The following is a 14,584-nucleotide window of genomic DNA, read 5'->3' as shown; positions in this document are numbered from 1 at the left end:
GGCGAGGGGGGAACCAGAGATTGGAGTTCAGACGAGCACCTGCCATTTTAATGGTGGATGCTCAGACGAACTACAAGCACTTGCACCCCCTCGACGAAAACACTCCGACAAACCTGACAAGCAGCAAAGTCCCACCCCTACACAGTTGAGATCCGTAGATGTAAGAAAACCTTTTACTCTAATAGCTTCTTACCCAGAACTGCAGGATTTTGAATTCTCTTCCGGTTTCCTGCTTCCCCAACTGTATTGGCATGCAGAAGTTTAAGTGTAATGTGAACAGATATCTTGCTGCTAAACTCCCTACATAGTACACCTGGAACTTAGGTCCCTGATAGTAGCCCTCTACATCAAAGTGGCAATATGCCTTGTTTGGGGTGAAAGTGTAATAATAAAAATTAAAAAAAAAAAACCTAAAATTTATAATAACTAAAATTTATAATAACTAAATATTATAATAACTAAAATTTATAATAACTAAATATTATAATAACTAAAATTTATAATAACTAAAATTTATAATAACTAAAATTTATAATAACTAAAATTTATAATAACTAAAATTTATAATAACTAAAATTTATAATAACTAAAATTTATAATAACTAAAATTTATAATAACTAAAATTTATAATAACTAAAATTTATAATAACTAAATATTATAATAACTAAAACAACCCCGAAACCGATTTTGTAACCAAATAAACTCGTGAAAATCAGCCCAAACCTTTGTCAAATAGAAGTTCATTTCACGATTTAAATTTCTCATGAAAATATTAAAACGTTGAACGTTATGAAACGTTATAGAATACAAAACGGAATGGCGTTGCGTGTTCATATGACGTCGGGTTCACCAAAATATAGAAATGACGAGAAACAACGCAATGGAGTTTCATTCTATATCAATAAACAAACTTTATTTGTCATTTTCGTTAATAGCGTTGGTAGATGCGTACCAGAGAGAAACGGATAAGTGGGTTATAGTTTTTTGTGTAGAGATAGAATTAATGTAATGTTGGCTGGTTGAAGGAGAGAATAGTTCAGTCCACATGTGTTTATAGCTAGTAGTCGCCGGAACAAAGGAAACCGATTACAAGAGAAAGAGAGGGCAAAGGTCTTCAGTGTGTTGACGTGTTGTCGAGTGTGTGTGTGCGTGTGTGTGTGTGTGTGTGTGTGTGTGAACCAGAGTAGTCCTGTAGAATGATAAAGTTCGCGTGGGTACAGCACGTGGAAGTAAATGGTAGTTAGAAGAGAGTCACAGCTCGTAGTACTCACGTTCAACCTAAGCCCCAGGCGAAGTCTGCTCCCAGACAGGGTCAGGTTGAAAGAGGGTTAATGATTTCAGATTTCGCCTTTTATATACTTTGTCACATGATAGAGAGCTGACTTGTGATTGGACAAGCCAGAGAGAAAATAGATTTCAAATCTCGAGTCGATAAAAATAGCTCCTGCCTGTGATGTAGGGGATGTCGGCTGCTACAAAGTCGTTTACACCCAATAATTTTATACAAACTGATTATAAGAACAATTAATTAGTTATAGTTTTATAACAATTTTATGATCAAACTATGCCGTAATAGTTGAATCTAACTTAAAAAAACACTATTTTCAAATAATAGTTTGGTAAGGCCCAAACGCTCGGCATTATTAAAATAAAAAAAAATGGAGCACAAATAAAAATAAAAATGTTCTCATGAGCAACGTAAGTTCTGTACAGCTAGTGACTTATATAGATATACATTTTCATTCGACGTACTCTTTGGATTTTGATTACTCCTGTATTTTTCGTAATTTGCTTATTGTTTTGCTTTTGTAAATTTTCTAGGAACTCTACATCAGCAAGTTTCGTCGCCATGGATACGATGACACGCGTCTTATCAGTGGAATGAAAGAATCAGAACTGAAAGACATTGGCATCAAATCGAAAGGACACAGACAACATTTGCTGCAAAAGATCAAACTTTTGCCTGATTTCGTACCTAACACAGAAGTACCGGTAAGTTATACGGTTGTTCGTCGGTCGGCTGGTCTGTCATGCTTCAGTTTAATTGTGAGTGTTTTGTGTAAACGTATTGATACTGATCCAGAACCAGGCACAAGATCGCATCATCAATTTCCAGCAGCTTACATTAAGCTGCCGGAAAAGCAATCGGAAAAAGCCGATGTGATCATCCAATCAGTAATCAGCTGTCAGCTGACGATAAAATTGTTTTCGTTATTAAAAAAAAAAAAAAAAACAAGCAAAAAAAAAAAAAAAGAAGACATATTTTCGTATACTTTTCGTAGATTGAATGTTTCCGGCAATATTTGTTTCTATGAAAAAACGTTTATTTTATTGAAACCTTTATTGTAAAAAAACAAATACAAAAAAGACCCCCCCCCCCAAAAGCTTATTAGATAATCTCTAAAACAAAAAAAATTTCGTTCGTAGTTGTTTGCATATTTTCTCCTTAAAGGAAATTATTTCTCTGAAACATTTGCTAAAGAAAAAATTATATACTTCTCTTGAAAAATTATTAAACTTCCGGTTGCTTACTGTAAACTGCCGGAAGATGCCGACGCGACCTTGTGCCAGGTTCTCGATTAGTACCCATTTATTAATATAGCATATCGATGGACGTGATGGATATGCATACCGTGTAACCCCACGATGGAACTCTGGGTGTTATTCATGGATCTTTTTCATAACGTGGATAACTGAGTGCGTTTCTTAGAGAGGAAGTTGTAATCCGTGTCTGGCATCAATTGAAATGAATGGCTCTCGTCTTGGGGAGGTTTCATATTTTGACAAGGTTCTGAGTCTGGCTTTTACTCCTGATCTGAAATGGAACACGTACATCAAATACGTTGCCAAAGTTGCTGAAGAAAATGATGGAATCATTGTACCACTCTAGTAGATATCTCATTGCCGACGCAGTTCTCTACCTCTGTAAGAGCCAAGTACTTCCAATGATGGAGTACTGTTTCCACATCTGGGCTGGAGCTGCTAGAAGCAGCTTATCTTGCCTTGACAGAGTTCAAAATAGACTTCGTAACCTAGTGGGGGATGTCCTTTTTTCTTCCCTGCAACCTCTTTCCCACAGAAGAGACGTTACGAGCCTGTCTCTTCTTTATCGTTATTTTCATGGTAAGTGCTCGCCTGAGCTCCAATCTATAGTTCCTTCCTTGCAAAACTTTCACAAAAACACTCGTCTAGCTGAAATCATTATCAATAATTTCTCCCACTCTTTATCTGTGCCTAAACCTAAACGTAGAATCCATGAACAAAGTTTATTTCTTAGAACTGCGCACCTGTGGAACTCTCTTCCATTTGCCTGCTTTCCAGCTGATTACAATATGGTCGTCTTCAAGTCCAACATAAACAAGTTCTTGATAAGTCGCCCCCTTAAGTCATCCTATTTACCAAATTTCCAGTACTAACAATTACTACGATATTGTCTCTTTCACTACTCTACCAACATTGATAAGTGGTGACTCCTTTGTAAAAAAATGAGTCATTGTATATTGTCTGTGGCCACTGTCATTTTCGCCATTGGTGTCTTGTCATAAACACATTTATTAAAGCATAGTGGGTGCATGATTCCAAATGTCCATAATTCCAAAGGGACACGTGTGTATTCACCTGCAACGAAATCTGACCAAAAAGACAACAACACACACACTTTACGGTTCACAAATTTATTGATGTTTTAATCTCTTTCAAGGATCTCGTAAAACTGTACCTGTTAATTGGTCTATATTAAATAACATTTTGTCTTCATACAAGAAGGAACTTTGCTGTTTGTCTCCACTTTTACAATTCAAGACTTCTTCGAAATGGCTACCTACCAGAAACTCTTCATCTTCGTCTGTAAACTTTTACAATTGAAAGCTTCTCTGGATTGATTTTTTGTTTGGAACAACATTTCTTTCTTAAACTAAAATGACTTACAACTCAAAATCAGGCTGAAGTTTTATTATGCAGAAAGGTTTGTGAATTTTATTAATCATTCCATGAGTGGTATTTTGGGGAGAGGTCATTTTGTATATTCCCACGTGGAAATAATTCAGGAACTGATTAAGCTATATTTGATAAGGTTTTTATGTTCTTCTATTTTAGGATACAGCCGATGAATGGCTTGAAAATATTGGCTTAGCTATTTACAAGAAAAACTTTGTTGAAAATCAGATCATCACCCGAGAGGATATGGCCGTCCTTAAATCCATGAGTTTGCACGACATCAAAAAGGAACTTGATATCAGAAGGACAGGTAAGTGGGTTTTCTATGTTTCATTTTAATCTGTAAAGCTCAACATATATGATCAGGTAACCCACCACATTGATCCTGGTTGAAATGAAAACCAATCCATCTGTCTCCAATTTTTCTTATTGACAGAAAATAACAGTTATTGCATTGACATGTTGTAAGTAGGCAGCTAAAATGAATAATTTCGTTGACATGTTGTAAGTAGGCAGCTAAAATGAATAATTTCGTTGACATGTTGTAAGTAGGCAGCTAAAATGAATAATTTCGTTGACATGTTGTAAGTAGGCAGCTAAAATGAATAATTTCGTTGACATGTTGTAAGTAGGCAGCTAAAATGAATAATTTCGTTGACATGTTGTAAGTAGGCAGCTAAAATGAATAATTTCGTTGACATGTTGTAAGTAGGCAGCTAAAATGAATAATTTCGTTGACATGTTGTAAGTAGGCAGCTAAAATGAATAATTTCGTTGACATGTTGTAAGTAGGCAGCTAAAATGAATAATTTCGTTGACATGTTGTAAGTAGGCAGCTAAAATGAATAATTTCGTTGACATGTTGTAAGTAGGCAGCTAAAATGAATAATTTCGTTGACATGTTGTAAGTAGGCAGCTAAAATGAATAATTTCGTTGACATGTTGTAAGTAGGCAGCTAAAATGAATAATTTCGTTGACATGTTGTAAGTAGGCAGCTAAAATGAATAATTTCGTTGACATGTTGTAAGTAGGCAGCTAAAATGAATAATTTCGTTGACATGTTGTAAGTAGGCAGCTAAAATGAATAATTTCGTTGACATGTTGTAAGTAGGCAGCTAAAATGAATAATTTCGTTGACATGTTGTAAGTAGGCAGCTAAAATGAATAATTTCGTTGACATGTTGTAAGTAGGCAGCTAAAATGAATAATTTCGTTGACATGTTGTAAGTAGGCAGCTAAAATGAATAATTTCGTTGACATGTTGTAAGTAGGCAGCTAAAATGAATAATTTCGTTGACATGTTGTAAGTAGGCAGCTAAAATGAATAATTTCGTTGACATGTTGTAAGTAGGCAGCTAAAATGAATAATTTCGTTGACATGTTGTAAGTAGGCAGCTAAAATGAATAATTTCGTTGACATGTTGTAAGTAGGCAGCTAAAATGAATAATTTCGTTGACATGTTGTAAGTAGGCAGCTAAAATGAATAATTTCGTTTCCCTGATCTTTTTATCGCTTTCCTTTGTGGCTGTAATTATGTAACAAAATGTTCTTGTTCAATCGTTTATTCTTTAAGGATGCATTACATTCGGAACACCTCTTGTAAGTGTAATTCACATTTTCTCGTTTACATCTGTTCATGATAAAAAGGTCTGATTAAAAAAAAGTACAGATGATAATTCAAACCAAGGAGGACGAAGACAAAACTTCGAAAAGGCATCAAAACCCAATCAACTCACTTCACAAAAAGAAAGATATTAAAAATATAAAAAAGCAAAGATCTGCATCTAAACTTCTTTTGTTTGGATGACAATTTTAATATAATCGCATTATAACCTTGATTGTAGAATGTGTAGCTTATATTATCATCACAATATTGTATAAATCCAAAGATTCTATTGTTGGCATTGGTTTCTCCGATATTTTTGTAATCAGAATTCTTTCTAGAAAGACATCAAGTACTTACAGGATAGACCACGAAAACGTTACCAACATCTTAAGCGAAAATGATTTTTGTGAAACAAACTGTATTCGAACTTGGAAAACTTAGGTCGTCAGTCTGTGTCGTTAACACTTTACCACTGTCACCTCCTGCAACTTATATTGATTGACATTCATTTTTCCCCTTTATTTTCCTACAGGACACATTAAAAGATTATATCAAGCCATACAAAAACTTAGAGATCCAACAAGAGGTAAGTTTTGTGTCAGTTTCATTAATGCCCTTCTAGAATATACGAATCCCTAGATTCTAACTTTAACCATGCATGAAATAATAGAGCAAACAAGATTTTCAAGCTTTGGTAGAGCACTTAGATGAAGAAAAACACGAATATAGTACCTGCGACCAGATAGATATCACTTGATCAATCATTACTTGGTGGAGAGAGTGAATCGTATTTGTTCACAGTAAATGATCCAATTGAAATACATTCATGCGTGGAAAATCGTCTTGTATGATTTCGGAATTCATCTGCATGATTGACGATTTGAAAGTTTAATTATTAAAATATAAACCAATAGCTATCACGTTATGCATGCATATTTATATATATATATACATATATATACGCACATTATATATATATATATATATATATATATATATATATATATATATATATATGCCTCGTAATGTCGGTGTTCGACTTTCACCTGGCAAATTCCATTTTTTAAATTTTGACTTTTGCACCAATTTTCCTCGGCTAAAAGCGAAATATAAAGCTTTACCTGGGTTCGAATACCCTATATATTAAGTTTCATGTCTGTAAACTAAAAACTGACAGAGAAATTGGTAGGCAAATTTTTTAAACAAATATATATACGCATACATGAATATATATATAGAAAGTAGTCTGTGTTTACTATAATCTTTTTACGCAAATATTACGCAAGTATAAATCATGTAGAATTATCTGCATGTATATAGTTACATGTAATAGTTAACTAAAGATGATCATCCCATAAGAAAACCGAAAAAAAAAACTAATAGGGAAATAATTTAAAAATGTTTAAAAGAATATGCAAATTAGCTAGATCTTTTGTAGATGAATGAAAAACAAATGGTTTTTAATATGAATATCAATACAAAAAATATTAATAGGAGTATAGATTGTATTAATAAAAGGTGAATTAGCATAACCCTTATTCTCGAATGGTCTTCGGGCCTTGATAAGTGGTGACTACCAAGTAAAAAAAAGCTCATTCCATCATTATATGTTCTAATTTGTTTCAATTTGTGTCTATCCCGTACACATCTGCATCATATTGCTTTCATAATTTACTTTTTTTATACACTCTAAACAATGCTTCAAGCAAACTACATTTACTTCTTAACATTGTTATGTGTTTCTAAGAATTATTTTTTGTGGATGCATAAATTTGGATATATGATTCTGTCCTTGCATAATCTCAGATTTCGAAGGAAAAAAAATAGTGTTTTATAATTTATATTTTCTTGTTTCTATGAAAACTCAATTTTGTGAACAGATGAAGAGACGAGGGCGAAGATTCGCCATGACCTGATGTTGATCCCAGTGTTGAAACAGTCCACCATCAACCCGGAGGAAAACGAATTTTGGGAAGCCCTGAAGAAAGCGTGTTTGGTTCCAGATACTGGATTTGGAAGGGAGGAAGAATTAAAAGGTGAAAAAGAACACACAATTCAATCACATAAATTACCTTAACTGTCTGTCTTCCTATCCGTTCCACTTTTTCTAGGAAACTACTAGGCCGAACTGAAATTTTGTATGGACCCTGGTTATGGTGTGATGCAACGAATTATATATTATGGAATCCGTTCGATGCCGAGTAAAGAATTGATGGGGATTATTATTCAATGCAAAGATTAACGCAAATTTAACCATATCAAATCATTAAGTTAAAACAGTCAATAGGCTATAACTTTTTATTGTTTTTTAAATGCAATAATAAGTTCACGTAAATGTTGACATCAGAGTTAATACTGGATGATCGAATGAGTGGCGCCCATGTGTTATGACTAGAGATGTATGTCAAGACGTAAATTATCGGATGACTGTTGTGTAACACATATTATTAAGTCGCTCATTTGTTCAGAATGATTAAGAATTTTTGACACTGAACGGTCAGCCATGGTACATCTCTGAACGCCACCATTACTCTTAGAAACCACCATTTCAATTGCTTTAAATACAATGTTTTGCTTTATATGCAATGTTTTGCTTTATATGCAATGTTTTGCTTTATATACAATAGATGTTTTGAAACTAAACTCGCATTTAGAACTACAAAAAGATTATAAAAAAACAAAAAAACAAAACAAAAAAACACGAGAGAACCATATGCTTTGTTCATTTGGTCCCAAACAGATGTGAGTCTTCTATCACGACCATCATCAACATGCCTGCGGTGTTTTCGTCAGCATTTAACAAAGCCAAACTCTTTGCCAAGAACTTTGCATCAAACTCAACCTTATGTGATCAGGACACCCTATCTCCCAAATTTCTTCCCAAGATTGAACGTAAGTTAAGTGACATCCACACATCCGTTCATTATATTACCACCCTCATCAAAAACCTTGATGCCAGCAAATCAACTAGTCCTGACAAAATTCCAGTTATAGTACTGAAAAAGAGGCAACCAGAGCTAACACTCATTCTTGCAAAGCTTTTCAATCGATGCCTAAGAGAAAAATGCTACTCAACACCTTGAAAAACCTCATTTGTCTGCCTAATATTTAAAAATATAGGATATTGGTCTTCTGCATCTTAGTACAGACCAATTAGTTTTCTGTGTGTCATGAGTAAGTGGTTTCAATTTGTGTAAAATAGTCAACCACCTTAGAGAAAACTACCTACTCAAGCAATATGGTTTCTGTCCTGCGACGTCTACAGTTGATATAATGATTGTAATCTCATATAGGATCAGTGAATCTATCGACGGAGGCTTCATCTCAAGAGCAATCATTCTTAGCGTATCAAACGCATTTGATATGGTTTGGCATAAAAGTCTAATTCACAAGATTTCTAGCTATGGAATATTTGGAAATACTTTCTTAACGATTGAATCCTTTCTGTATGATAGGTTCATACAAGTAGTCATTGATGGGCAGAAGTCTGAAACTCAAAGTATCAACGCTAGCATACCTCAAAGATCTATCTTGGGCCCAGCTCCTTTCCTTAGCTTTATCAATGATCTCTCAAACCACATTCTAAGTTCATTCGTCGACATATATGCAGACAACACTACCATCTATCCAACATTTCAAAGGCCAGCAACGATCAAGATCTCTTTGAGTCTCTTTCCTCCGACCTTGTGCACATGGTGCAATGGGGCAAAAGGTGGCTGGTTAATTTTAATGCATCTAAAAGCAAGCTTCTATCTTGTCACCACTAACGACTTGATCCCCACTTAGCCCCAATTCATATGAATGGCTCTCATCTCAAAGAAACGCCCTGCTTTGATAAGCTTCTGAGAGTGACCTTCACTCCTGACCTGTAATGGAAAATTTCCATTAAATCAGTTTTCAAGCTTGCTGGGAAAATGGTTGCATCATTCTACTGCTCTAGAAGATATCTCACTCCCAACACAATCTTCTATCTGGAGCATCTTATCCTGTCTTGACAGAGTTCAAAACTGGCTTCAAAATCTAGTAGGTGATCCCTGCAACCTCTTTCCTACAAAAATGATGTTGTGAGCCTGGCTCTGTTCTATCCTTATTTCTATGGCAGGTACTCGTCTGAGCTTCGATCTATGCTCCTCCCTGCGAAACACTCACAAAAGTACTTGTTCAGCTACAAGCACTATCAACAATTTCCAGTACTCTCTATCAGTGCTCACATCTAAACCCAAATTCAATGAACAAAGCTTCTTTCCTAGAACTGCACACCTGTAGAACTCTGTTCTGCTAGTCCGCTTTCCAGCTAACTACAACATGCTCATTTTCAAGTCCAATATAAACAAGATCTTGTTGAACCGACCCTGTAAATAATCAAATAATACCCAATTTCCACCACTAATGATTACTACACTGTTGTCCTATTGAACACCATGCACTCATTAACCTTTATCCTCAAGTGGCCTTTTGGTCCTGATAAGTAGTGACTCCCTTGTAAAAAAATCCCTAATTGAGTATCAAACAGAAACCATAATGCTTATTTCACTTTATCTTATCATAACAAAGGTCCATACAAAATTTCAGCTAGATCGCCTTAGTAGTTTCTGATAACAAAATTTAAAGTAAATGTGGTATTGTTGTGACCGAACTCTATCAATCCCTAACTGTGCCTTGAACGGATACAGAACAGACAGATTAAAATGAATGCAATTGATTCTTTTGTTGTATTTTTATTAGTACTTACTCAAAGTTTTTACACAAGATATCATCCAAGATTACACAATGATAATAATCGGTGGTGTTTCCTGGAATCTGGATGATAATAAGTCTCCCCAGATTTCCACTACTCTCCACCTCTTTCGATAACTTTTGCAAATAACTTTGCATTATCGCAACAGCAACTTGGCATTGATTTCTTGCTGATCAACGCCAATTGGTCATCACTAGAATTTTGGTGGTAATAAAAATCTCTGAGGTTCCAGCACTTTGCACTCATCCACAGAATGTCTGAGTAATGCTTTCCTCGGTCCCTCTCTTATTATTATTATTATTATTATTATTATTATTATTATTATTATTATTATTATTATTATTATTTATTTTTATTATTATTATTATTATTATTATTATTATTATTATTATTATTAATTATTATTATTATCATCATTATTATTTATTATTATTATTATTATTATTATTATTATTTATTTTTATTATTATTATTATTATTATTATTATTATTATCATTATTATTATTATTAATTATTATTATTATCATTATTATTTATTATTATTATTAATTATTATTATTATTATCATTATTATCATTATTATTATTTATTATTATCATTATTATTATTTATTATTTTTATTATTATTTATTATTGATTATTATTATTATTATTATTATTATTATTTATTATTATTATTATTTATTATTATTTACTATTATTATTCTTTTTATTATTATTAATATTATTTATTATTATTATTATTTATTATTATTAATATTATTTATTATTATTATTATTTATTATTATTAATATTATTTATTATTATTATTATTATTTATTATTATTATTATTATTATTTTTATTATTATTATTTATTATTATTATTATTATTTTTTTATTATTATTTATTATTATAATTATAATTATAATTATTTTTATTATTATTATTTTTTATTTTTATTAATATTATTTATTATTATAATTATTTATTATTATATTTATTATTAATATTATTATTTTTATTATTATTATTATTATTATTATTTATTATTATTATTTTTATTTTTTATTATTATTATCATTATTATTATTATTATTATTATTATTATTATTATTATTATTAGTCGTAGTAGTAGTCATTATCATCGTCCTGATATAATTAAATGGAACGTATATATAGTTAAATAGATCGGATCATAAACTGCTTGTTTGTCAACAATTACATAAATCATAATTCATAGCGATAAGTGTTTAAAGAGCTAATGTTGTATGGCAGGACACAGTAGATTTTCAGGATTGAAGATATCAAATCTTGACTAATAGTAAGTAAAATTCCTTTCTCAGCTCATTAAGTTCTTCTTTTAACCGCAACCTTATAGTGTTTAATGGGATGGAGGGCATGAACCATTCCCATGACAAGACACCATTCTGTCGCCTGTCATTCTCCTCAGCAAGGCTGACACTCATTTATGTGCTTAGTATTCTCAAATGGTCACCCATCTAAGTATGACCAGACTCAACTTAGCTTAACAATGTGATTTGACGGGAAAAGCTGTCTCAAAAGAAAAAAACAAAAAGAAAGAAATGTGGCATTCACTTTGAATGGATTGTACCAGCTTTTTCCTTTGAAGGAAGTTTTTAAAGAATATCAAATTCACAAGTGATCCCCAGTCACATATATATCCCGATCAAGCGAAATGACGACATTAGCTTTTTGCAGCTCTTACAGAGAAGCGTCCTCGTACATACAGCGCCTGGTATTTCCAAATCTGGTACTGACCAGGTTCAACATTGCTTGGTGATCTAACGAAAAACCAGCATGTCAACTTGATTATGCCGTATATATAATAGATTAAGGTCTGCATTTGGTGGGAAAATTATGATTAACGGACTGACCAACATACACTTTTAGTCTTTGATATAGTTAAAAGATAGCCAACTTCAGCTAAAGTGAATTTAAATGCGAGTGAAAATAAGATTGATTTTATCTTTTAATTGCTTTAGACAAACTTGGAGACCTGCGCAATAATTGGGTGATCATCATGGCTGTAAGCAACAGTCTTTGGTTGGTTGTCTTGGCAACGATGGCATCGCAGGCTCAACTCACAGTCCTCAGCTCAAATCCCCTGGGTAAGGCAACTGGTTTGATTACACGATAACGATGCAACAAAACCTTCTCCCACTTTTTTAATCTTTTAATCTCATTATTTAATTTACTTATATGTTTTTTCTTAATGTTTTTTCTTAATGTTTTTTTTAATGTTTTTTCTTAATGTTTTTTATTAATGTTTCATTTGAAATAATTTGCATGAATGTATCTTCACCTATGAATCACGCTGTCTCCTACTTCTCTATATGCATTTCTATCGTCTCTACCCCCAAATCCTCCTCTAATATGTTCCACCCCATTTTTAATAGAGACCAAGTTACATAAGACTAAAAGGGAAAAACCTTAATTATTCTTCCGTTGGCAAATTCTCTTCACATTTCTGAGACCATCTGTCCTTCGCAATCTGGTTTACAATTTACGACTCGAAAAACACAAAAGGAAATATTATTTCTTACTTTCTTTGATGTTATCATGTAATTCAATAGTTATGATAGGTTTGGAGTTGCGACATGGTTATTTATTTGGAACCGTGGTAATTCAATGGTTATGATATTGTTGGGCATGACATGGTCATGAATTTTGACCGTGGTAAATCAGTAGTTATGATAATTTAGGTTGTGGCATAGTTAAGATTTGGGAACCAAGGTAATTCAAGAGTTATGATAAGGGTGTGACATGGTTATTAATTTGAAACTGTGGTCATTCAATGGCCATGTTAGTTCTTGGGTTAACATAGTTATGATTTTGAAACTGTGGTCATTCAATGTTTATGATAGTTAACTATTAGCTGAACCAGTGAATGTCTTTGCCTTTTTTAAAATTTTTATCTTCCTTCATTTGCACATTTCATGTGATATAAGCTAAATGCAATTAGATCGATCTTTATTCGGATGAGAAACAATTTATAAAATTCTCTTGGTTTTATGTGATGGCAATTATTATTATTATTATTGTTATTATTATTGTTGTTGTTATTATTGTTAAAATGGTTTGAAGAGATTCATGATGAAGTGAGAACAAGTGAGGATGGCAAGGTAGAGGTATGGTGGAATAAAAGTGTCATAACGACCAAGCAATTGGAACATAATCGTCCGGATTTGGTCGTCATTGATAAGGTCTAAAAAAACTGGCAGATTGTAGACTTTTCAGTACCCTAGAACAGGAATGTGAGAGAGAAGGAGAATGAGAAGTGGAGCAATTATGTCCCATTGGCCTTGGAGATAACGCGTATAAACGGGGTTAAAACACAAATAATCCCGGTCGTAGTTGGTACACTAGGAGTAGTATCAAGTCGTCTAGAAGGACAATTGAAACAGCTACAAATCCCCGATGTTTTAGGCGGCCTTCAAACCTCTGCAATTATAGGTACCACCAACATCCTTAGAAAACCCCTTAATCTTTGAAGCTCCTGGTTTGAAGCCGATGTTAAGGGAAATCCTCTGGAAATGAATCCCATCCCTTTCCAGAGAGACGTTGATAAACAAAATCAGAATTATTATTATTATTATTATTATTATTATTATTGTTGTTGTTGTTGCTGTTATTATTATTATTATTATTGTTGTTATTATTTTTTATTATTATTGTTATTATTATTGTTATTATTGTTGTGGTTGTTATTATTATTATTATTATCATTATTGTTATTGTTGCTGTTATAATTATTATTATTGTTGTTATTATTGTTGTTGTTATTATTTTTTATTATTATTGTTATTATTGTTGTGGTTATTATTATTATTATTATTATTATTATTATTATTATTATTATTTTCTAAGTGTAGTACTATTACACAATAACAAAACACTGATTCCTCACCTTTCAATATACATCGAATCAATTTAAAATTATTTTAATTTTCTGTTCACTCGTACTTTTTAATTCAGGATTCCTGTTTCTGGCAGTATTCGGTTTCATATTCGTTATGCAGTTCCTGTGCATGCTGGTTCATCGCCTGGCGACTCTGGTACACATGTTGGCACGGGCGCCGTACCGTTTTGGCGCCGGGTACAAAACAAGTTGGTCTTTCTTGGATAAAAGACTGGTCAGTAATCGCGCGACGGACAATAACAATTTTGAAGGAGTCATCGCGAGAAAGAAAGCTGAAGACAAAAGGAAACTTGAAGAATCAATATACAACGAACAAACAAATTATGGAACAATAACAGAAACGACTTAAAACTCACGCAAAATACGCCCATTTGAT

The 14,584-nt window shown here is 32.7% G+C and overlaps 1 protein-coding gene across 1 annotated transcript in view; it reads left to right on the top strand.

Annotated features, from left to right (window-relative positions):
* LOC145241301 (uncharacterized) overlaps window positions 1–14,584 on the top strand; it is a 262,494-nt gene that overhangs the window by 247,834 nt on the left and 76 nt on the right. The window contains exons 17-22 of the mRNA XM_080104065.1: window positions 1,824–1,994; window positions 4,098–4,248; window positions 6,079–6,132; window positions 7,427–7,582; window positions 12,272–12,397; window positions 14,265–14,584. The exon at window positions 14,265–14,584 is cut by the window's right edge and continues 76 nt beyond it. Coding sequence (XP_079960191.1) covers window positions 1,824–1,994; window positions 4,098–4,248; window positions 6,079–6,132; window positions 7,427–7,582; window positions 12,272–12,397; window positions 14,265–14,557 — 951 coding nt within the window. The 3' untranslated portion in view covers window positions 14,558–14,584. The remainder of the gene's footprint in view (window positions 1–1,823; window positions 1,995–4,097; window positions 4,249–6,078; window positions 6,133–7,426; window positions 7,583–12,271; window positions 12,398–14,264) is intronic.

The sequence above is a fragment of the Euprymna scolopes genome, chromosome 2 (assembly GCF_053919585.1).
Source record: "Euprymna scolopes isolate OS-2025 chromosome 2, ASM5391958v1, whole genome shotgun sequence".
Taxonomy (NCBI): domain Eukaryota; kingdom Metazoa; phylum Mollusca; class Cephalopoda; order Sepiida; family Sepiolidae; genus Euprymna; species Euprymna scolopes.
This window is presented reverse-complemented; position numbering and strand designations above follow the sequence as displayed.